The 22,216-nt window shown below is 39.5% G+C and overlaps 1 protein-coding gene across 3 annotated transcripts in view; it reads right to left on the bottom strand.

Annotated features, from left to right (window-relative positions):
- CENPI (centromere protein I) overlaps window positions 1-22,216 on the bottom strand; it is a 58,296-nt gene that overhangs the window by 22,617 nt on the left and 13,463 nt on the right. For all 3 annotated transcript variants that reach the window (XM_074277053.1, XM_074277054.1, XM_074277055.1), the window contains 11 exons: window positions 18,264-18,382; window positions 17,885-17,992; window positions 8,757-8,805; window positions 8,436-8,482; window positions 5,363-5,452; window positions 4,688-4,816; window positions 4,294-4,461; window positions 4,081-4,201; window positions 3,734-3,825; window positions 569-686; window positions 413-477 (listed from right to left, as the gene is read on the bottom strand). In XM_074277053.1, coding sequence (XP_074133154.1) covers window positions 413-477; window positions 569-686; window positions 3,734-3,825; window positions 4,081-4,201; window positions 4,294-4,461; window positions 4,688-4,816; window positions 5,363-5,452; window positions 8,436-8,482; window positions 8,757-8,805; window positions 17,885-17,992; window positions 18,264-18,382 — 1,106 coding nt within the window. The remainder of the gene's footprint in view (window positions 1-412; window positions 478-568; window positions 687-3,733; window positions 3,826-4,080; window positions 4,202-4,293; window positions 4,462-4,687; window positions 4,817-5,362; window positions 5,453-8,435; window positions 8,483-8,756; window positions 8,806-17,884; window positions 17,993-18,263; window positions 18,383-22,216) is intronic.

The following is a 22,216-nucleotide window of genomic DNA, read 5'->3' on the forward strand; positions in this document are numbered from 1 at the left end:
ATTAAGTAAATAAACACAATAAAAAGAGTGAGCCCTAAGAAGACAAAGAATGCAATGGAGAAACTGAGGCAATCGGAAGAAACACAAAGGGAGTCAGATAAGGAATACAGAAGACACCATGTGGATTAGACCAGAATCCCAGAGAAACACACAATTGAAATATTTTTGAGGAAAGCCCAAATCTAAGTTACAGTGACAGGTATAAAGAGAATCTCATTCCCTATACAATGCTAAGCCAGCACCTTTGTTTTCTCCTCTGTGTTGCTAATAAGATAAAGGAGGAAGGAGTCAAGTTCCCACACATATGTACCTAATGCTTTGAAAAGAGGCATCATCTACACTGCAAGGCAGACTCAGTTTGGAACTCCACATCACTGGAAAAAAGACGAAATCAAAAAGTTGATCATTTTACCTTATGATAAAGGGATGATGTAAAGAAGATCGGAGCCAAGGATTTATAGAGCAGTGGCTTGATTTCTAAAGAAAAAGCATTCAAAGGGTTAGTCACCTTTCCATAAATATCACTGGACATTTCTACAGAGGGGCTCTCTATTTTCTTGTTACGTACCAGAGAATTTCCCCAAGGGAATCCAACTGAGAAGCTGCAGGTATTCTGTTCGGCAAGAGATGCCATCCCACAAAGGAAGGCTCTTATACAGGAACATTTCGCTGGAAGGAAAGCCCTCCTGAAACACAATCAAAGGTCAGAACCTCTTTGCCCACAAATGAGGGTAATGAGGCAGCAGTTTAAAAAGGAAAAGCTGCAAAGAGCTGGAGGGAGTAAGGCACAGCAAGATGGCTCAGCCGGAATCACTCACCCCAAAGGAGACAAAGAAAAAAGGCCCAAGGTGTGGACTTTTAGCTGGACTTGGACAAGGCCGGAGAAATGGCTTTGCTCGTTTGTTTCATCGTATTTGGTTAATGCTAAGATTTAGGATTCAACTCCTCATTTTGTATGTTTGTCCTTATTTATGGTTAACTTCAGAAGAAATCTTTTGGGGGGCAAAAAAATCCTGCCTTGCCTTTGTGGTGAGCCTAATGAGCGGCTCGTTCCCTGGCCTACTTCCATGCCTCCCAGATAGTGAATCCTGGTGGTCCGCCATCATCCTCTGTGCTTATGGCATCTATCCTCTCATAGATGGCTTAGCCCAGATGGCTGATAAGTCCCTTTTGTGATCCTGTTACAAAAGAGCTCCTCTGTTCAGGGTAACTGGCCCGTGGGCTTTGTTTGGGGTAGTCCCTAGAAAGCCACAGAACATCACATTTCCCTAATTCAAGTCAACCAGAAGTAGAAGGGGCCAGTCTAGATTATCTCTAGAGAAAAGCCTCAATTAAAGAACATTTTCCAAATAAATGTAAATTCAGTACTGTTCAGATCCTATATAGTAACTTCTTTCGCAAATGAAATGTTTCCAAGAGCTCTCTGGGCCTAACCTAAAATAGGTGATCGCAAGTAAGGCAGAAATCTCTAAACCCCAACTTGTGGTGCCCCACCACCTTCTATTTGCTTTGTTTAGATATGGACATTGCTGACTCCCCTTCCAAGAAGATGGAAGTTCCTTGAGGGTAGGGAAGGGAGTGAGTATTCAGAGAGCACTCATTAAACACTGGGCACTGTGCTAAGAGTTTTACAAGCAGCCTCTTGTTTGGTCCTCACAACTACCCTGGGAGGTAGGTGCTTTTATGATCCCTGTTTTACAGCTGAGGAAACTGAGGTAGAAAGCAGTGATGTAACTTGCCCAAGGTCACAAAGCTAATAAGTATTTTGAGGCCAGATTTGAACTCAGTCTTCCAGATCTAGTGTACTGTGCCCCTCCATACCCCACAGCTGCTCAGAGATAAAGCAGTTTTCCTATCTATGTCCTCAAGACCCCAGGCAGAAAAAGATCAGGATTGTAAAGAGCATTTCTTGAATCTAGAGCACACCCTAGGGAAGAAAGTTCCTCTTCTCAAGGCAAGGCCTCACTTCCTCTGCAACGCCAAGCCCTACAGAGTTGCCTGGATGTGACTTCCTCAGAGGCAGGCCCCAAACCTACACCTTCCTGGCTTCAAGGTCTCTATCTCCAAGGCCACTTGGCCCCAAAACACTTCAAAAACCAAACATTCAAGGGTTTGCTGACTGAACGGATGATCTCACTTTCACAATCCCCTTACCAAATCCTTTCTGTCATCATCTAATCATTTTCAGCCTTGTCTCTTTGTGAACCCATTTGGGATTTTCTTGGCAGAGATACTAAAGGCCTTTACTTTTTCAACTTCTCTAGCTCATTTAACAGATGAGGAAACCAAGGCAAAAGGGACAAAGTGCTTCAACCAGGGTTATATGACTAGTAAGCATCTGAGGCTGGTTTTGAACGCGGGAAAGTGATTCTTCCCATCTCCAGACCTGGCATCCTATCCACTGCATTGCAACCTGGCTGCCCTACCAAATCCCTACTACATAGTATAGTTTAAAAAAAAAAAAAAAAAAAAAAAAAAAAGGCCAACTCTGGAAAAAATCTTCTAATTAGATTCAGTCCAGATGCAATTACAACAAATTACCTATTTTTTTAGACTGAGTAGTTAGCTCCTTTATTATTAAAAAACTCGACAATGCTTTAAAAAGAGAAAATGCCCAGCCATTCTGGAGAGCAATCTGGAATTATGCCCAAAAAGTTATCAAACTGTGCATACCCTTTGACCCAGCAGCGCTACTACTGGGATTATATCCCAAAGAAATACTAAAGAGCGGAAAGAGACATATATGTGCCAAAATGTTTGTGGCAGCTCTTTTTGTTGTAGCTAGAAACTGGAAGATGAATGGATGTCCATCAGTTGGAGAATGGTTGGGTAAATTGTGGTATATGAAGGTTATGGAATATTATTGCTCGGTAAGAAATGACCAGCAGGAGGAATATAGAGAGGCCTGGAGAGACTTAAATCAACTGATGCTGAGTGAAATGAGCAGAACCAGAAGATCACTGTACACTTCAACAACAATGCTGTATGAGGATGTATTCTGATGGAAGTGGAAATCTTCAACATAAAGAAGATCCAACTCACTTCCAGTTGATCAATGATGGACAGAGGTAGCTATACCCAGAGAAGAAACACTGGGAGGGGAATGAAAATTGTTAGCACTAATATCTGTCTGCCCAGGTTGCATGTACCTTCGGAATCTAATGTTTATTGTGCAACAAGAAAGTGATATTCGCACACATGTATTGTACCTAGACTATATTGTAACACATGTAAAATGTATGGTATTGCCTGTCGTCGGGGGGAGGGAATAGAGGGAGGGGGGGTAAATTGGAAAAATGAATACAAGGGATAATATTATAAAATATATATATATATATATATAAAATAAAAAAAAAAAAAAAAAAAAAAAAAAAAAAAAAAAAAAAAAAAAAAAGAGAAAATGCTATTCTGATGCTAAGGACATATATGATGTCTCTCCTCACAAACACGTCTCTTAGTTACACAGACAATTTTTACTGTTTATTTGCACAGCACTGATCATTACTTTAATCCAAAGTATTTGAAAATATGAAATTAAAACACATACACACATCATACATGTGTGCACACATATCATTAGATTGTTTCAAGAACACGGCTGTCTCCTTTAACAAATTACATATGAATATAACATCACCGTGTCTAAAAAGTTGCCACAGAACTAAAGGGCGTCATGGAAACCCCACAAACCCCTAGAAAAACTACAGGACTCCAGAAAGAAGCCAGTTCTCACCTGTAAGAAACACTGTGCGCTGATGATAATGTCCAGAAAGTTCCTGAACTCTTCTTCAGATGTGCAACGACTGACTTTGTACCAAGCACATCCTAGAGCAGGAGATCACAAATAAGGCATCTGGTTACAGAGGCAAAGCTCAACAGCAAACGCTCAGGGCCCTAGCACACAAAGTCTGAGGTGGCTGGTACACCGAGCACGGGCTAGTCTGGCACAAAGTTTAGACTTCTCTTTAGAGCAAAAATTCCAGTGGATGGTCAGGTATCAGAAAAGGGAAGCTATCTGGGGAATGTATCCTGCCTAGTTCCCTCTTCTCCAGTGCTCAAGATTTTTAATCTCTTTCTTACCTTCTTTTAACTCTTGAATCATCCAGTAATAAAGCCGCACCCAGACGGTCTCGTCTTGGAGGCAGTTCAGATAGTGTAACAGTGGAGTGCTCCTGAGCACTGAGCACATCTGGGATGGAAGCTGCAAAGGAAGTCCAGTTTAGTCTGTGGATGAGGGGAGCAAAGGAGGGAAGACAGCCAAGGTGCTGGGCCAGCTAGGGCCTGGTCACTCACCTGTATGTAGTGGATGTTCTCCAAGAGCTGTGAGAATGTATGGAGCTGCTCTATGGGAACGACATTCTGAGCACTGTGCATCATTCCCAGGCTGGCTCCCTCATCCTGCTCTTGGTCAAAGAGGAGACTGCTGGTGGGCTTTGGTATAAAGCAGCCAGAATTCCATTTCTGAGCAGAAAGACAACAACCCATAATACTGTCAGTGAATCTGGTTGGCCCCAAACTTTCAACATAAAAAACCAGGATGAAAGTGGCTCAGGTCATGGTCTCTCAGGTGGCTCTGATGAAATACCACATAAACAATACTAGAAAAACCATTTCAATAAGTCTCATCTGAAAAGTTGAAAGTGACTTGGAAAGAAAACCCCGTATCCCTTGGGTCATAGATACTTACCTTTCCTCGAGGCTGGTGATCAGCAATGTCAAAACTTGGTTTCATAGACGATGATGGGGATGACTGATGTCTTTGCTTCACAATAAAGACGGCTGCCTGCCAGATGGTATCTGAGTTCTTATAGTAAAACTGTAAATTGAAAAGTCCATTACATTTGTGACAACAAACCCAGGAGGCCAGGTAGCACAGATTCTAAAATTTTGCCCGAAGTCCAATTCAATAATTATAAAACTTCTAAGCTCCCATCCATCTACTGAAGAACATTTTTCCTTTCCCCATTTTCTATAACATATGTATCTTCCCCACTTAGTAATTCTCACCTGAATCTGGCAAATTCGTCACTCTCCAAACATTTTTTTTTTTTTTTTGGTTAAGGTAATTGGGGTTAAGTGACTTGCCCAGGGTCATACAGCTAGGAAGTCTGAGGCCAAATTTGAACTCAGGTCCTCCTGACTTCAGGGCTGGTGCTCTATCCATTGCGCCACCTAGCTGCCCTTACTTTTTTTTTTTTTAAACACAGAATTGCATGAAAATTATCCATGCATCTGTTTTGAAAAAAAAAAAAAAAAATACAGAATTACAATACGATTAATGTTACATTTTGACCATTCTTGAATCCAAAGAACACAGATCGCCATTTTAGTACAGACACAGAGCATACCCTCACTTCCTTACCTTCCTTCTTGGAGGCAAAGCAATGGTAATCAAGTTGGGACAATAGGATTTATACAAGGACAACAGGGCCTGGAGATAAGGCTGCATCCCCTGCAATGTAATAAGAGAAGCTGAAAAGGATGTCAAAAATAGGAAAGAACTCCACCACAAAATGGCCCCAAGAGATGACACAGCCATTGCCCCAAAGATGGCATGGCCAAGCAGGTGCTAACTGCTACCCAGACAAAGGGGACAGGAGAAAGCAAAGAAACAGGAGATTTGGACAAAACTCCCAACTAAGCCGAGAGCCAAGTCCTAATGGCGCTTCAACCGCGTCTAGTGCATCTGCTAGTCAAGTCAGTCAACAAACATTTCTTAAGTAGTGACTATGTGCCAGGCACTGTGCCAAAAGTTGAGGATGGAAAAAGGGACAAAAAACCCCACAAAAAGCTCCTCAAGGAACTCATGGAATAACAGTAGAGACAATCAGCAGATATGTACAAAGAAGCTGCTTCCACGATAAATAGGAGCCATCTAACAGAGGGAAAGCACTAGAATTAAAAGGATCAGGTAAGTTTTCTATTAGAACATGGGATTTTAGTTGGGATTTGAAGCCAAGGAAGTACACATAAGGAAGGAACACGTTTCGGCACAGGGGACAGCCAGAGAAAGTGCTCAGAGTTTAGGGACAGAGGGTCTTATTTATACAGCAGTAGGTGGGTCATTGTCACTAGGTGGAAGAATAACAGGTCAGATTGAAGGCTGTTGGGAAAGGACAGGGAGAAAGTTACAAAGGCTCTGAAGGCCAAACAGAGAATTCTGGTTTTGCTCCTGGAGGCAAAAGGAAGCCACAGTAGTTTATTGAGGGTCTGAGTTTATTGTACGTGTGTGTCTACGTGTGTGACGTGGCTGAACCCATATTAGGAAAATCACTTTGCTGGCTGAATGAAGGATGGACTGGAGTGGGGAGAGACGAGACAAGCAGCCCCAGTCCCCAGCAGCTATTATTAATGGTCTAATGGTAAGATGATGAGGCCTGCTCCAGGGTAAGGATAGGGTCAGAAGAACAAAGGGGATGTATTTGAGGAAATGTGGCGAAGGTGAATTTGACAGGCCCTGACAGCAGCTTAGATATGGGGAGGCAGGGAGGGGAGAAGAAGTTGTGAGTCTGAGGAATTGGGAGGAAGGTGGTGCTCTCCACAGTAATAGGGAAGGCAGAAAGGGACCAGAATTCAGGAGGGAAAGATAATGAATATGGTTTTGGCCACACTGAGTTTCAGTTCAGCCAGTCAGGTTGCCTGAAAGGCAGTTGGAGATGCAAGGTTAGAAGTCAGCTGGGAGGACAGGGAAGCATAGAGATGCTCATTAAATCCTTTGGAAGCTGGGATCATGGAGTGAAGTAGGACAGAGGGAGAAGTAAAGAGTGTGCAGGGCAGAAAAAGACTGATAAAGTACTTTTCAATTTCAAAAGATCTTCCCTCCTAACAGCCCAGGCAGATGGCAGTGCAAAGATCTCCACATTACAGAGCAAGGCACGGAGGCTCAGGAAAGCAGCATGATCTGTTCCAAGTCCCAGAGTTGCTTGATAGCCAAACCTGGGGCTCTGACCCAGAAGTCCTGCTTCTGACGTAGGACTCTTTCCAGTCGACCAAACCACCTCATCCCTATTTTGGTCCAGATCTATGATTCCATTGGTGGGAACTCTTAGTATGGCAACAGCTCTTGCCAACATGCAACAGCAACACATGTCCACTAAGAGCCTTTGTGACACTAAGAGGGTTGGTAAAAGGGCCCAGTTCTCCAGCACTTCTTCCCGTTACCATGTTCAGCCCTCTGTCCACTATTTCCCAATATCCACTGGTGGCACATGCAGGGGAGAGACCTTACCCACTTCTGATATAGATGCCAAAGGAGAAACCAAAGTAGGGAGTAGGATGGAGGAAATAGCCCCATCCTAGGATAACAATTACAGAAAGGTTCACTGGCAAATATCTCAACAGTACAAGGCCAAGTGGCTTACATCTAGCGGAGATTTGGGTTTTAGCTAAATTGATAATGATCAGAGGATGATAAGTTATTATTGCTTGACAACTGTACCTTTGGTCTATCTGATTATTCATAACTATCATACCACATTCGAGAAAATTGGCAAAGTATTCAAATTGTTTTACTATAGAGGGCAACTTTACTGACTGAATATTCTTAAAATATGGGGGCCTGCTGCAGTTGGGACATAGAAATCTTGTTATGAAAATACTCATTCAATGAAAATACGGTTAAGCCTTGAGCCAGAGTCTCGAATGGTGATGTTAATAATACAGGACAAGCCAGTAAGCCCTGGCAGTGAGGAGCAGCATCACCAGCATTGGGGTCATGACCTCTTGATGGGTCTGCACATATGCATGCTGTGAGCCTAGGGACCAAGCTTTCACGTTCTTGAACTACTGCTTAATCTTCTATAAATGAGAATAACGCTCACAGCATTCAGAAGTGAAACAGTAATAATAATTATCATTACTGTCTCCACCAGGTGGTATCTGAGCATCCTGTCTTCCTCCTTTTTCTTCCAGACCCAGCTCAAAAGCTATCTATAGGCTTCCAGAAGCCTTCCCTCATCTCCCAGTTATTGCAGCTCTCTCTCCTCAAATGGCCTTGTGTGCACTTATCTGTGTATATGCTGTACCCACCAAGAGAATACCAGTTTCTGGAGGTCAGGGAGGGTTTTTGATTCTGTCTCTGTCTCCTCAGGGCCCAGCATCATATCTGGCACATGGTAGTTTTAGTTGCTAAGTTGAGTTTGAAGAGATTATACTGTTGAAGTCCTCATGCACAGACCTGAAAATGGCTCACGACCTCTACCCCAGTAACCTTGATAATGCAAGCAGTGTCATTAACAAAGAAAAATGTGGATGTGCAAATGGTACTGCCTCTTGTGCTATAGCAGTTTTAACGGAGTAAGAATTTAGCAGTACATAGGCCAGTAATGCTGTCTAGAAGTGGTCCCCAGGAACCATCTGCTCATTTAATTTTTTTGTTAAAGTGTGATATCCCACAACAACCCAATGTCTCACTGGCCATCCATGAGTCTACTCACCACCTTGGACTGGAGTTCAAGCAATTTCCTCACACGAAAGGGTTTGACTAATAAAAAAAGCAAAATTAGCAAAAAGATGTCAGGCATCATGGGAATATAAAGAAAATCAAAAGATAAGCAAGAATTCACTCAGCTCTCTATGAGACTCAGTTTACTCCACCTCATTCTGCAAATCAGGCCATGGGGAGAAGCTATAATGGTCAGTTATGGCCCTGAGAGCCTGCTCACCAGAAGTTCTTGCAATGAAGCAAGAATATCACTCCCACATCATTCTCAAATTCTACAGAATCGAAAGCAAAGATGTGAAGTAAGAATGCTCACCATTCTCCTTCTTGGTCAGCAGATACAATAAGTTACTGACGTAAGAACCCTGTGAAGAAAGAGCAGGAATAAAAGGTGAGTACTCCACCGTCACGTGTTGTACCTGAGCTTCCCCAAATAAATAGTCATTTCCTCAAAGAAAAGGGAGAAATGCACAGTGGAAGTGAGCAGGCAGTAGCACATCACCAACAATGACCTGCCCACCAGAAGTGAGGAAGGCTGGGGACAAATTTTTCACAAGCAGTCAGAGGACAAGGATTAGGGATGGTAGTTGGCCAAGCCAAGGGCTGCACCGTAACCCACTGTATAATCCAGTGGGCAAAAGAAGACCTCCATCTTCAGCACTTCAATTGCAACACTCACAGGGTGAAGACTCACCATTATAAAGACCACAAATAGGCAGCAAGGGGGCCAAGAAACGAGCACAGCAACAACAAATGACTTGATTGTGTTTTGCCCAACTAAAGTTTAACAATGTAATTGTTATAGAGTTTATAAACCTCTTCTTTCAAGTCTTCTCTCCTCCCAGCTGAGGACCTCACCTCATACTTTACTTAGGCAGGAAGTCTCTCTTCTTTACCTCTCCAGTTATCTCGTATCTCTGCTGATGAGAGAGCCCTTCTCTCTAAAGTCAATCCCTTGGCCGGGCCCCTTGACCACCTCCCATCCTATCTTCTCCAGCAGATGGTCCTCCAATCATTCTGGCTCTTTCCTGCTGCCAAGTCTCTCCCACCTTTAGAATATCCCAATTGCTCCTACCAACCTCTACTAGCTCCTGTCTTATGGCTCTCTTTTCTCTGACAACCTCTTTGAGAAAGCTATTCATACCCATTGCCTCCCTCCTTTTCTTCTCAGTCTCTTCTCAACCTCTCACAGTGCCATCATCATTCAAGTGAGCCTGCCTTCTCTCAAGTGACTTAACAAGTACTTAACTGCCAAAGAGTATGGCCTTTTCTCAGTCCTAATCATCTGTGATCTCCTCATAGCATTTAATACCGTTGACCACCTTCTTCCTGGGCATAAGAGTCTCCTTGGGTTAGCATACCACCTCTTACTCCCAATTCCCCTCCAACTTGCCAAGACACACTTGCACTCCTCCACACACAACACTATCTGCCGTCATTCTTCCATGTCTGCAAAACTCCCTCTCCTCATTTCCACCTTCTGGAATGAAGCCTTCCCTGGTCCTGCCCTGCTCTGCCTGCCCCCCATGCCTTACTTTCCAAAGCTAACCTGTGTCTGTAGCTTCTTCCTTCAGAATGTAAGCTTCCTAGGGGCAGAAGCTCTGCTTTGAATCATCAGTATCTTGTACAGTACCCAGCAGACTCTGATTAAATCTTTGACCAATACTCAAGCTAGCAAGTACTTACTATTTCCTCCGAACCTGCAAATCAATTCTGAGACTTCAGACATAATTTTAAATGGCCTGAATTTAGCAAGGTGCTTCAATTCCATTATCTCCTCCATAATCGTTCATTTTTAACCAAACCAAACAAATTTTTATAGAAATATAATAGTTCTTTCTGTGAAAGCTTGCCATTTCCTAAACAGTTTCTACCCATTATAGGCTTCTGACACAATTGAAAGTATATAATTAAGCTCTTACTTAGAAATATGTGAGGGCTTTGGGGGGAATTGCTAGACATTATCTCAGTATCTCATCTGTAAAAGACTGAAATGCCTTTCTTAACAGGATACGAATTCAAGAACTAAATATTTGCCCAAATGTGAACTGTTAACTATCACAGATGAAGCACTGAAAAGCTGGACAGCAATTTAAATTAGATGCAATGGATATTCCCAGGGAGGTTGGAAAAAGTACTGTTGTTTAAAAAAAAAAAATCTAGTCCATGAAGCACATGACTTGCTGCAAAGAAGCCAAAAAGAAGCCCTTAAGTTTTTCATGTCAAACGGTTCTTCCTGACTCACATCAGGAGATGAGGTCAGACCATTCCTGGTGTGGTGGTACCTTGGAATTTGGGATCACCATTCATGAACATGAGTTTGAGTTCAATTCAAGCACTAATTTCTACTCCAGAACCCAAGGCTAGAGATATGAGTAAACAGAAGAAGTCACCAAACATAATGAACAAATAACTCGGACTGAGAGAAGCCCAAGGGATATGCCTACAACAAGAGAGTAATAACTATCAAAATTCTAAGTAGTGCTTCAGTGAAAATATCCTGACCAGAAGGACTATAAGAAATCAAACAAGAGATACAAAATGGAACAACTAGAGAGGAGAGGGAAAAAAAAAGGCAAGGAGAATTATTACTTTACAACAGAACTCACCTAAAAAGGACAACAGGTCAAAATAAATATGAGGCAACAAAAAAATGTTAAAACAGAATCAAAAGAATGAACAAACAAAAAAAAAATGTAGGGTACATATTAAAGAGCACTGACGTGAAAAATAAGTCAAGAAGAGACAATCTAAAAATCATCAGACTGCCTGAAAAAGCATGAAGAACACATACACGTATATACAGATTTCACATTTAAAGAAATCAGAAATGAAAATAGCCTGGCTCTCTCAGAACTAAAGAGAAAAGTAAAAAGGGAAAAAAGACTTTGGAATGAAAATTCCCAGGAATATCAACTCATAGTCAAAACCCAAAGTTTCTAAGTTCTAGCAGTCAAAAATTAAAGCACCAAGGAGTAACAGTCAGGATCCCACAAGATTTGGATGTTGCCACCATAAAAAAGAACTTTTGGAATATGATATTCCAAAAGGCAAAAGGTAAAGGTTTGCAACCAAGAATAATATATCTGGCCAAGTTGAGTAGAAGACTATATAATATAATATGATATCATACGGAGGTAATTTGGTCTTGAAGATGGTCAAAAATTTCTGATGAAAAGGCAAAAGTGAACAGATACTCTGAAATGGAAAAGAGTACAACTTATACAGAAGATGAGAGAGTGAGAGCATTTATTATGCACTTACTATGTGCCAGGTTCTGTGCTAAGTGCTAGGAATACAAAAAAAAAAAAAATACAAAAAATAAAAAAAAATACAAAAGTCTTAATTTTCAAGGAGTTTACATTCTAATGGAGGAAGATACATATTGATATATTAACATGTTATTATATCATATTAACATGTATTAACATAAAAGGTAGCTGAAAAGAAGAGAGGCAGGAAAAAATTTGTAAATTTAATTTAATTTAATTTAAAAAGATAAGCTAGGCAGAAAGCCTGGGACTTTTAAAAAAAAAATTCTCAGAAGGAAAGGTGAGTGGGCTATATTAGAGAGGAAAGGAGGAGGAAACTCACCCTTCTATGATAGGGGGTGTCTGAGATGAAAAGTATACAAAAACATGGAGAAAGAGGTGGGGAGAACAGGCATTATGAACTTCAATTTTACCTGAAATTAATTTTCCTGTTGAGTCAATTGAAAATAAATTTTAAATAGTGATCTATACCACCCAAGAAACTCAAGCAACTCTAAACCGATTAAGAACCCCTTAAGATTTTCATGTTAAACTGTACAACTAGGAGTACCAACTTGTCACTCTCCTCAGGTTCTTAGAAAAGCACAACACAGTTTCATAAATACTTTTACTTAGAAGAGGGACATAAAACTCAAACTCATTTGGGTTTTAATTCTGAGTTGCATGGCCCCACAGAGAACCATGCTCAGGTCAAATCAGAAATCAGGCATGAATAGCCAGAAATAATAATAAATGTTAAGAATGATATTATTAAATAACAATAAATCATTTTTTTTTTTTTGAGGCTGGGGTTAAGTGACTTGCCCAGGGTCACACAGCTAGGAAATGTTAAGTGTCTGAGATCAGATTTGAACTCGGGTCCTCCTGAATTCAGGGCTGGTGCTCTATCCACTGCGCCACCTAGCTGCCCCCATAACAATAAATCATCAAAGCACTGGAGAAAGAGGAATGAAGAGCAAACTCTACGTCTCAAAGTCATGACAAGAGAGTAATAACTTTATCAAAAAATCTTTCAACTCCCGCTTTCCTACTTTTGTCAACAGCCATGTCTCTAAGCTTCTTCCCAGTGGACAGTAACCAGGTCTCACTGTCTAAAGAATATTTCATCAAAGCTCTAAGCAAGTCCTACTGGTAGGATCATTGGTATAAAAGCCACCTTAGGTTCTGAAAACTTTTTTCAATGAAGCACACCTAGAGAAGACCAAGCAGAAGGGAAAGACCTGGTGAAGGACTTTTAAGTCAGACTACTGCCTGAGGTCCAACCCGACTAAGCACAAGAAAAGTGATCACTAGAGCGGCCAGAGATCGATTTTTCGATCTCTAAAGTTCTCAGAAAGTAAGATAATATGTTGGAGTCTACCTGCCAAGTCAAAGAAAGGAACTATTTGAACACAATTACAAAACACTTGCCACACAAATAAAATCAGATCTAATCAACTGGAAAAATATCAAGTGCTCTTGGGTAGGCTGAGAGAATATAACAAAAATGACAATACCACCAAAATTTATCTATGTATGCAGTGCCATACCAATCAAACTCCCAAGAAATTATTTTACAGAGCTAGAAAAAAAAAACAAAGTCCATCTGGAAGAACAAAAGGTCAACTATCTCAAGGGAATTAATTTTTAAAAATGCAAATGAAGGTGGCCTAGCTGTGCCAGACCTAAAACTATTATAAAGCAGAAGTCAGCTAAGAAACAAAGTACTCGATGGGTGGAATAGATTAGGTTCACCAGACAAAATAGTCAATGAGTATAGTAATCTAGTTTTTGACAAACATAAAAACCCTAGCTTCTGGGATAAGAACTCACTATTTGATAAAAACTGCTGGGAAAATTGGAAACTAATATGGCAGAAAATAGGCATTGACCCACACCTAACACCATATACCAAGATAAGGTCGAAGCGGGTTCATGATTTGGCATAAAGAGTGATATTGTAAGCAAATTAGAAGAACGTAGGATAGTTTGCCTCTTAAATCTGTGGAGAAGGAAGGAATCTGTAGCCAAAGAACTAGAGTTCATTATTAAACACAAAATAGATCATTTTGATTATATTAAGTTAAAAAGTTTTTGTACAAACAAAACTAATGCAGACAAGATAGAAGGAAAGCAATAAACTTGGAGAAAAAATGTTTACATTCAAGAGTTCTGATAAAGGCCTAATTTCTAAAATATATAAAGAATTGACTCACATTTATAAGAATTCTAGCAATTCTCCAACTGATAAATGGTCAAAGAATATGAATAATTTTCAGATGAAGAAATTAAAACTATTTCTATCCATATGAAAAGGTGCTCTAAATCATTACTGATCAGAGAAATGCAAATTAAGACAACTCTAAGGTAACCCTATACACCTGGCTAAGATGACAGGAAAAGATAATGACAAATGTTGGAGGGGATGTGGGAAAACTGGGACACGGATACATTGATGGTAAAATTGTAAATGGATCCAACCAAATGGAGAGCAATTTGGAATTATGCCCAAAGAGTTATCAAACTGGGCATACCCTTTGATCCAGAAGTGTTCCCACTGGGCCTATATCCCAAAGAGATCTTAAAGGAGGGAAAGGAACCTATATGTACAAAAATGTTTGTGGCAGCCTTTTCATAATGGCAAGAAACTGGAAACTGAGAAGATACCCCTCAGTTGGAGAATGTCTGAATAAGTTATGGTACATGAAATATACCATAATTATTATATGAAATATGGAATATTATTGTTCTATAAGAAACGATTAGAAGGATGATTTTATAGAGACCTGGAGAGACTTGCACGAAGTGACACTAAATGAAATGAGCAGAACCGGGAGATCATTATACACAGCAACAGTAAGATTATTCGATGATCAATTCTGCTGGACATGAATCTTTTCAATAATAAGATGACTGAGGCCAGTGCCAACGATCTTGTAATGAAGAGAGCAACTACAGCCAGAGAGAGGACTGTGGGAACTGAGTGTGAATCACAATATAGCATTTCCACTCTTTTTGTTGTTGTTTGCTTGCATTTTGTTTTCTTTCTCATTTTTTTTCTTTTTGATCTGATTTTTCTTGTGTAGCAAGATAACTGTATAGAAATATATACATATATTGGGTTAACATGTATGTTTAACATGTTTAACATATATTGCATTACTTGCCATCTAGGGGAGGAGGTTGGAAGGAAGAGGAGGGAAAACTGGAACACAAGGTTTTGTAAGGGCCAATGTTGAAAAATTATCTGTGCATATGTTTTGAAAATAAAAAAGCTTTAATAATAATAAAAAAATGAGAAAAAAAAAGTTCTCAGAGAATAATTAAATTTTTAGAAGAGCTGTGATCAATACTGGTAGAGAGAGATAGGATCAGAGCACCCCAGGGCCTTGGACCTATCAAGAGAAGACTGGGCCAGCATACTCCCAGGCAGCCCAGGTTAAACCCAGGACAAAGAAGCATGGATTTGAAACGCAGCAGGAGACAAAAGGCAGACAAAGCCTGCTAGCAGGTCAGACTGTGAATAGGCAGGGCATGCTCTTTGTCTAATGGAGACATAGAAATTATAAAAAATGATTTTCTGAGAATTGGTACATTAGCACTTGTTAAAAAAAAAAAAAAAAAAAAAAAAACCTTTCCAACAACTGCCCTAGTAAATGATGAGCATTAGAAGTAATTTTCTATCCCATACTAGCCTGTGTTCACAAATACCTCTTAAGTGGGTACAATTTGATCCTATTCATTTGAGATCCATTTTAAATGGCTACAGACAAAGCAGAATGCCAGTCAAAAAGCAGAAAAAGATGGATGATTGGACTGGTAGAGGGTAAAGCAGGTAATCATATTCAACCATCTGAGAGGTCAGTTCAAGGTTTCATATCATAAACTCCTGTATGGTGGAAGAGGGGAGAGGGAGGTCCATTGAGGTCTGCAAATCTCTTCAGGCAACCTAAATCTCATTCCAACAGTATCTTTTCCAGAACTGCCTAAAACACCAGCATTTCTCTTCTTTCACTTTTTACAGACGTGTAGATTCTTTTAAGGCAGGAGGATGCTCTGTATGTACCTGTGTAGGGCTGACATAATATAAGTTTGCTACTGCAAAATAAGAGACACTGATACATGCTCTCTCAGCATGGTATGCCCTCATCAATGAAGGTGTTCAATGAGCAAAGCAGAACTCACCACCTTGGGAGGTTAGGTACCATATTATTTTATAGATGAGGAAAATGAGGCACAGAGAAATGAAGAGATTTGGCGGAGTCACACAGCTAATAAGTGTTGAAGCCAGCTTGGAACTTGGGCTTCCTGCCTCCAAAGTCACTCTCTCTCCACTATACAATCATGCTCACTGAAACTAATTTTAATGACGCCTTCTTTAAAGTAATACTCTTCCTATGCTCCTGCTCTATCATCCACAGCCTCAACAATGAACAAGATATCCATAAAATAGGAGGCCTACTCACACTTCTCCCCATCACTTCATCAGCAATTATCCCAGGCAGCCTTGCTCTTACAGGCACACCTTTCTTAGCAGGCTTCTACTCAAAAGACTGTATGTACTAGGATACAATACATAACGCACAATGTCTTAAAACACAGCTGTAGGTGGTAATAACATGCAGAAATTGCATGATAGCACCAACAACATGTTAAGACCAAAAGGAGCCCAGATTCCTAGCAGACATGCCCGTCAAAACTCTAAAAATTCACTAGAAAAAATGATGATAAAGAAAACCAAAGAGAATCAATCAGCTGTAAACTCCTCCAGCCAATACAGGACTGCAGAAAAACACTGCTAGTCATTCCCCAAGTGACAAATGGTCAAAGGACATGCATGCCCCACAATTCCAAGCTGAGTGGCCTACACACAGAATCAAAACTCTTGTTAAGAGAGATGATATGCAGCGATAGCTAGACAAAAACAGAAGGAGATCCCAATGGGATATTATACCCCAGTCACTTCAAACAAAATCTCATCATGCTTCCAAAACAAATCAGTTTCCCTTTCTTGGGTTCCACATTTTTACCAACAGGATCATCAGACTCCAACATTTCTCAGCTTAAAAGTTCAATTGTCTTTGACAGCATAGGACAGAATGTAAAGGACAGAAAAGAAAAAAAAAAAAAAAAAAAAAAACAGTAAAAACTTATGATTGAGAAGGACAACTGAGCAGAAATAGATTATCATTTCTAAGTCATACATGTGTTAGGCAAACTCCATGTTCACCAGCACCATTATTTTCTGGGCAGGATAAAACTATGAATGTGAATGGTATAGATGCATCTAAAATACAAGTTGCATTAGAAAATAGAATCCAATCATATGTTGTTTACATGAAATACCCTTAAAACATGATGGCTCACATGGAGGTAAAAAGGAATGGAGTAGAATATAGAATGTTTCAAGAGACTCAAAAAACCAGGTTATAGTAATTGAGATTTTATACCAAGACCAGAGTAAAAACAGACATGATAAAAAGAGATATTCAGGAAAACCATAGAATGAATAAAGGCATCATAGATAATAAATCAATGTCAATACATACAATAGGAACACTAAACAGCATTAGAAAATTTAATCAAAGTAAAAAAAATCTAACAAAAATAAAAATAAGAAAAAAGTTACATTTGAGTTGAATTTTAGAAAAATGAAAGATAAAACTCTAGGACTTACTGAATGAGAATAGAAAGGATTTCAAAAATTTCTTAGCCACCCCGGCATAAAAAGACTGACCATTTACTGAAACAGAAAACCTCACAAAAATGCAAAAAATGAAAAATATTAAAAACATCCTTTACTGATGACAATAAATATTACATTTAATAAATGGCCTCGAAAAAATTTAAAACTAATTGGAATCTAAATAACAAAATCTTAAAAGAAGCGGTGACTTAAGGAACAAGTCACAGAACAAATACAAAATTTCATGAGAGAAAATAAGAATGGTCAGACAATATAGAACGCAGCTAAAGCAATTTGTAATAATTTTTTAAAAGTGTATCTTTTAAAAGATTTCATTTAAAAAAAAAAAAAAGGGAAACAAGTAATAAACCAAATGCATTGGTCAAGTAAATAAAAAAACCTAGAAAAGCAACAAACTCCTCCCGATACCCCCCCTATATTACTGGGAAGTATTATGCGAATGCTCCAAGTATAGTACACCAATTCTTTTACCTTATTTTTACTTACCATAGTTTCCTCTTGCAGAAAGGAAAAAATGAAGCCATAGAGAGCGTTTATTTCTTCCTTATGATCAATGAAGTCAAACATTGCGATCAACCATCGAATAAAGACAATCTATCAAAGAGACAGAATATTGTCCTTTAGGTAAACATGGCTAAAGCACAGAAGCTTAGCTCCCTTCCCAGAGACTGTTTTAGCACTTGAATTTCTATAATATTCTAGCATGGAAAGAAACAATTTCATTTCCCATTCCAAATTCTTTCAGCCAAGTCCTTGTGTCAGACTGAGTCATTCCTAGACTGAGGCCCTTTGCACAAGCAGCTTACCTCCATTCTCAGGGAAATATTTCTCAAGGAATCATCATCAAAAACATTGAAACAATTACCTTTGTGTTATTAGAACAATTGCTAGCATAAAGCCTGGAGAAAGCTTTAACCACAGCACTTTCATGTATGATAGTTGTTGGAATGAGGCACTTCAACATCCGAGCTTTTACCGCTTCAGCTAGAAAACAGAAGAGTCTCAGATGAAAGCCCATCTCCAATTTTACTCTCTTCTCCAACCACTCTTTTTTAGAGCCTATACCTTTCATCTGGACCAAAAAAAAAAAACTAACCCTTAATACACCTCTCATACAAAGGATGAGAAAAAAAACAAACAAACCCAGTGGGCAATCCCTACTATGACTTCACTAGAAGAATAGCATTGGATTCAAAGTTAAAAGGAAGGTCAACACAATGGTCTCCCCAGCCCCTAGTTTGTTTTTTTAATAAAGAATGGGAAAAAAAAATATGGACATTCTTGGAAGCAGCAGGTGGCAAGGCTAGCACACACCCCTGCATCACCTCCCCCCACATTCACAGTATCTGACCATTCCTTCTGGTAGTAAAAGTGATGTAGCCTTAAGTACAGCTTTGTATGCAGCACACATTAAGTTTACAAGAATTAAAATAATCCAATCACAATAATTTCCATTTTACCACTGAACTTCAATTCCTCAACTTGAAGAAAACAAGCTGTAAGGACTTGCAAGTATCAGGTGGTTTGTGATTTGAAAAAGGAAGAGAATGACTGATGATATCACTGGTCATGAATTGAAATGTCTTTGTAAACCTTGATATACAGAAGCTTCTCAACATGGGCTTTTTTCCTCCAAAAAACGTTGAGAGATTGTCCTCCATGCTCACTTCCTTCTGACTCCTCAACTACCTTTGAATTTTCACGCTCTGTATCACTCCTTTCATGCTTTGCCATGGTCAAAAAACTCCCCACCATAAAAGAAAGCCCTATCCTATAGAGAGGATCTTGGGAATAAGGTGGACAAGTTGGGTAAAAAAGCAACAGAGATTGTGACCTACACAGATAGGGGAAATTTGCACCTTGATGAGCTCATGATCTATCCAAGAATTTAGTCATTTTTTGGTCCTTATTACTCACCTACTAAATTTTGATCTCTTTTGCTACAATCTGGCACTAACCTACCTTTCCTGTCTTATGTCATATTGTTCCTCTACACATATAATATACATTTTAAATAACTGAACTATTCTGTTTCTAGAACATAAAATTCAAAGGCTCTTGACTCCCTGAGGTTTCATGATGTATCCTATGCCTTGGAAAGTCCTCTTTCCTGTACTTTTACTTGTTCAACTGCTACCAATCCTTTAAAGGCTGACTCAGATATCACCTTCTTTGTCCTCTATCCTCAGCCGGTAACAAGTTGTCCAATTTAAAAGCACTTTGTTTTCCATGTCTCAAATGCACAAATGTATACAGCCTGTATTTGAGAGAGAGAGAGAGAGAGAGAGAGAGAGAGAGACAGAGACAGAGACAGAGAGTGTGTGTGTGTGTGTGTGCGCGCGCGCGCGCATGTGTGAACTGGACTGTAAAATCCATTAGGGTTAGCATATGGTTTCAACCAAAATTTTTACCTAGCACAACTAGCATAGTGCATCCAATGTGTGGTTTTTTGCACACACAACAAACTCAAGAGAAGGTGTATTAGCCATCCGAATGTTCAAAATGAGCTGTGGCTTACAAGGAAATCAGAAAAAGGTTAAGGTTTAAAAGAAGAAAAAGTCTCTGCTGGAGTAGAGGATCAACGAAGGATCAAAACTGCTACTCTGCTTAGCTATGATGATAGAAAGTAGAATACAGACTGTTATTTTTTCTCAAGAGGCCCCAAGATAAGTAAGGAAATAGGAAGGAAGTAGCTTGCTGTCCTTCTGAAGGTCAAGTCACTTAGACCTGTTCAGCTCCAACTAAACGTAGTGAAAGAACTAATGGAAGCCATAACTAGTGATCTCTGAAGGCCTGGGAAAGAGTAAATGTTCCAGTTTTTCAAAAAGAAGAGAATGGAATCTGCAAACCACAGGCCAGGAAATTTGAGCCCCAGTAAATTTGGGAACAGATTTTTATTGGAGCGTTTAGTGGAAAAAGAGCACTGATCATAAAGCATCACTAGGGCCTCCTCAAAAACAATTCATGCTAGACTAAAAGTTAACTTCCTTTTTTCCATCTTTCTTTCCTCTCCTCTTTTTTGGGGGGGAGGGGATGAAGACTACTAATCTAGTATTATCAGGAAAATGGTGTCAACATAGGCTATCTAGTATTTTTATTTTATCTATTATCTGTTAAATTTTGAGCTCCAAGTTGTTTCTATCCCTATTTCCCAACCCTAATTAGAGAAGGCTAATATTTGATATAGACATATATGTGGAATTATACAATATATGCATATATCAATTCTTTTTTCTTTCTTTCTTTTTTTTTTTTTGCTGAGGCAGTTGGGGTTGTGACTTCCCCAGGGTCACATAGCTAGGAAATGTTAAGTGAGGCCACATTTGAACTCAGGTCCTCCTGACTTCAGGGCTGATTTTCTATTCACTGTTGCCACCTAGCTGCCCCCATATATCAATTCTTTATCTGGAGGAGGACAGCATCTTCCTTCATGGTTCCTTTAAATGATCACATTACTCAGAATATCTTAGTCATTCACAGTTACTCTACAGACAAGATTGCTCTTACTGTTTATAAAGTCCTGTAGTTCTCTTCATTTACTCTGAATTATTTCATGCAAGTTTTTTCATGTTTTTCTAAAACCAACCTGTGCGTCATTTCTTACAGCCCAGTAGTGCGGCACTAACTAGTACTCTTAGCAAAGCATTTGAAAATCTCTCAGGCTGTTCTTGATGGAGATGCAGGACAGAAATAGTAAAATTAGATGGATTTAGAAGTAAGAATGGTCAGACCAAAAAAAAAAAAAGTTATTAACAGTTCAGGATTCGATATCAATTTGGAATGAAGTCTCAACAGAACAGTCCAAGGGTTGGCTTAGCCCTGGGCTGGGCTTAGTGTGGTTCAACACTTTTATAAATAAAGGCATAGATGCCATTTACAACCTAAAACAAGTTGACAGAGATGACACAAAATGGGGAGGGACTGCTAACATACTACATGACAGGATTCAAAAAGATCATAACAGCCAATAGCATTAGGCTGAAGCTAATAAGGTTACTTTTCTCCCTTTTAAATTTCTAATCATACTAGGTTTCAAAAACTACAAGTGTGAGGTTGGGAATGGATAGCTAGCTAACATTTGAAAAAAAGATACGGAGGTTTAATAGGACTACGTGAGCTGACAATGTGCTATGATAGTCAAGGAACTAACATGATTTTATAATTATTGGGATCACTATCTTCTGAAAGGTACAGCTTCCATGAATAAGGGTAATAACAGTCCTGCTCTGTTAACTTCATCTGGAGTATTACCTTCAATTCTGGAAATGACATTTTGGGAAGGATGTTGAAAAGCTTTGGGTATCCCAAGGAGGGCAACCAGGTTTGTGAAAGGCCTTGAAGTGATGCCATTTAAGGATCAGCTGAAGGAAGTGAGGCTATTTTAGAGAACAAAAGACTAAAGGGGGACACTGAAAGTTATTCTGTACCTGAAGAGCTATCATATAGAACAGATTAGACTTTCTCTGCTTTGTCCCAAAGGGCAAAAACTAGGAACAAAAGGTAGAAGTTGGAAAAAAGACAAATGTAAACGTTATTTCAAGGGGAAACTTCCAAATACCCAGAGATGTCTCAAATGAAACGGACTACCTCAGAAGCTTGTGAGCTGCCCTTTCTTTGGAGATCTTCTAGCAGAGAATGAACCTTCACTTACCATGACAATTGTAGACAGGATTGTTCGCAGGTCTTCATTGGACTAGCTGGTCACTAACATCCTTTCCAACTCTAAAGAATTCTGTGAAGATTTCACACCCTATCCCATCCTTATTTCTGCATCATTTGGTAATTGTTTAGCATTATATGGTCAGATATCCCTGAGCA

The sequence above is a fragment of the Sminthopsis crassicaudata genome, chromosome X, assembly GCF_048593235.1.
Source record: "Sminthopsis crassicaudata isolate SCR6 chromosome X, ASM4859323v1, whole genome shotgun sequence".
Lineage (NCBI taxonomy): Eukaryota > Metazoa > Chordata > Mammalia > Dasyuromorphia > Dasyuridae > Sminthopsis > Sminthopsis crassicaudata.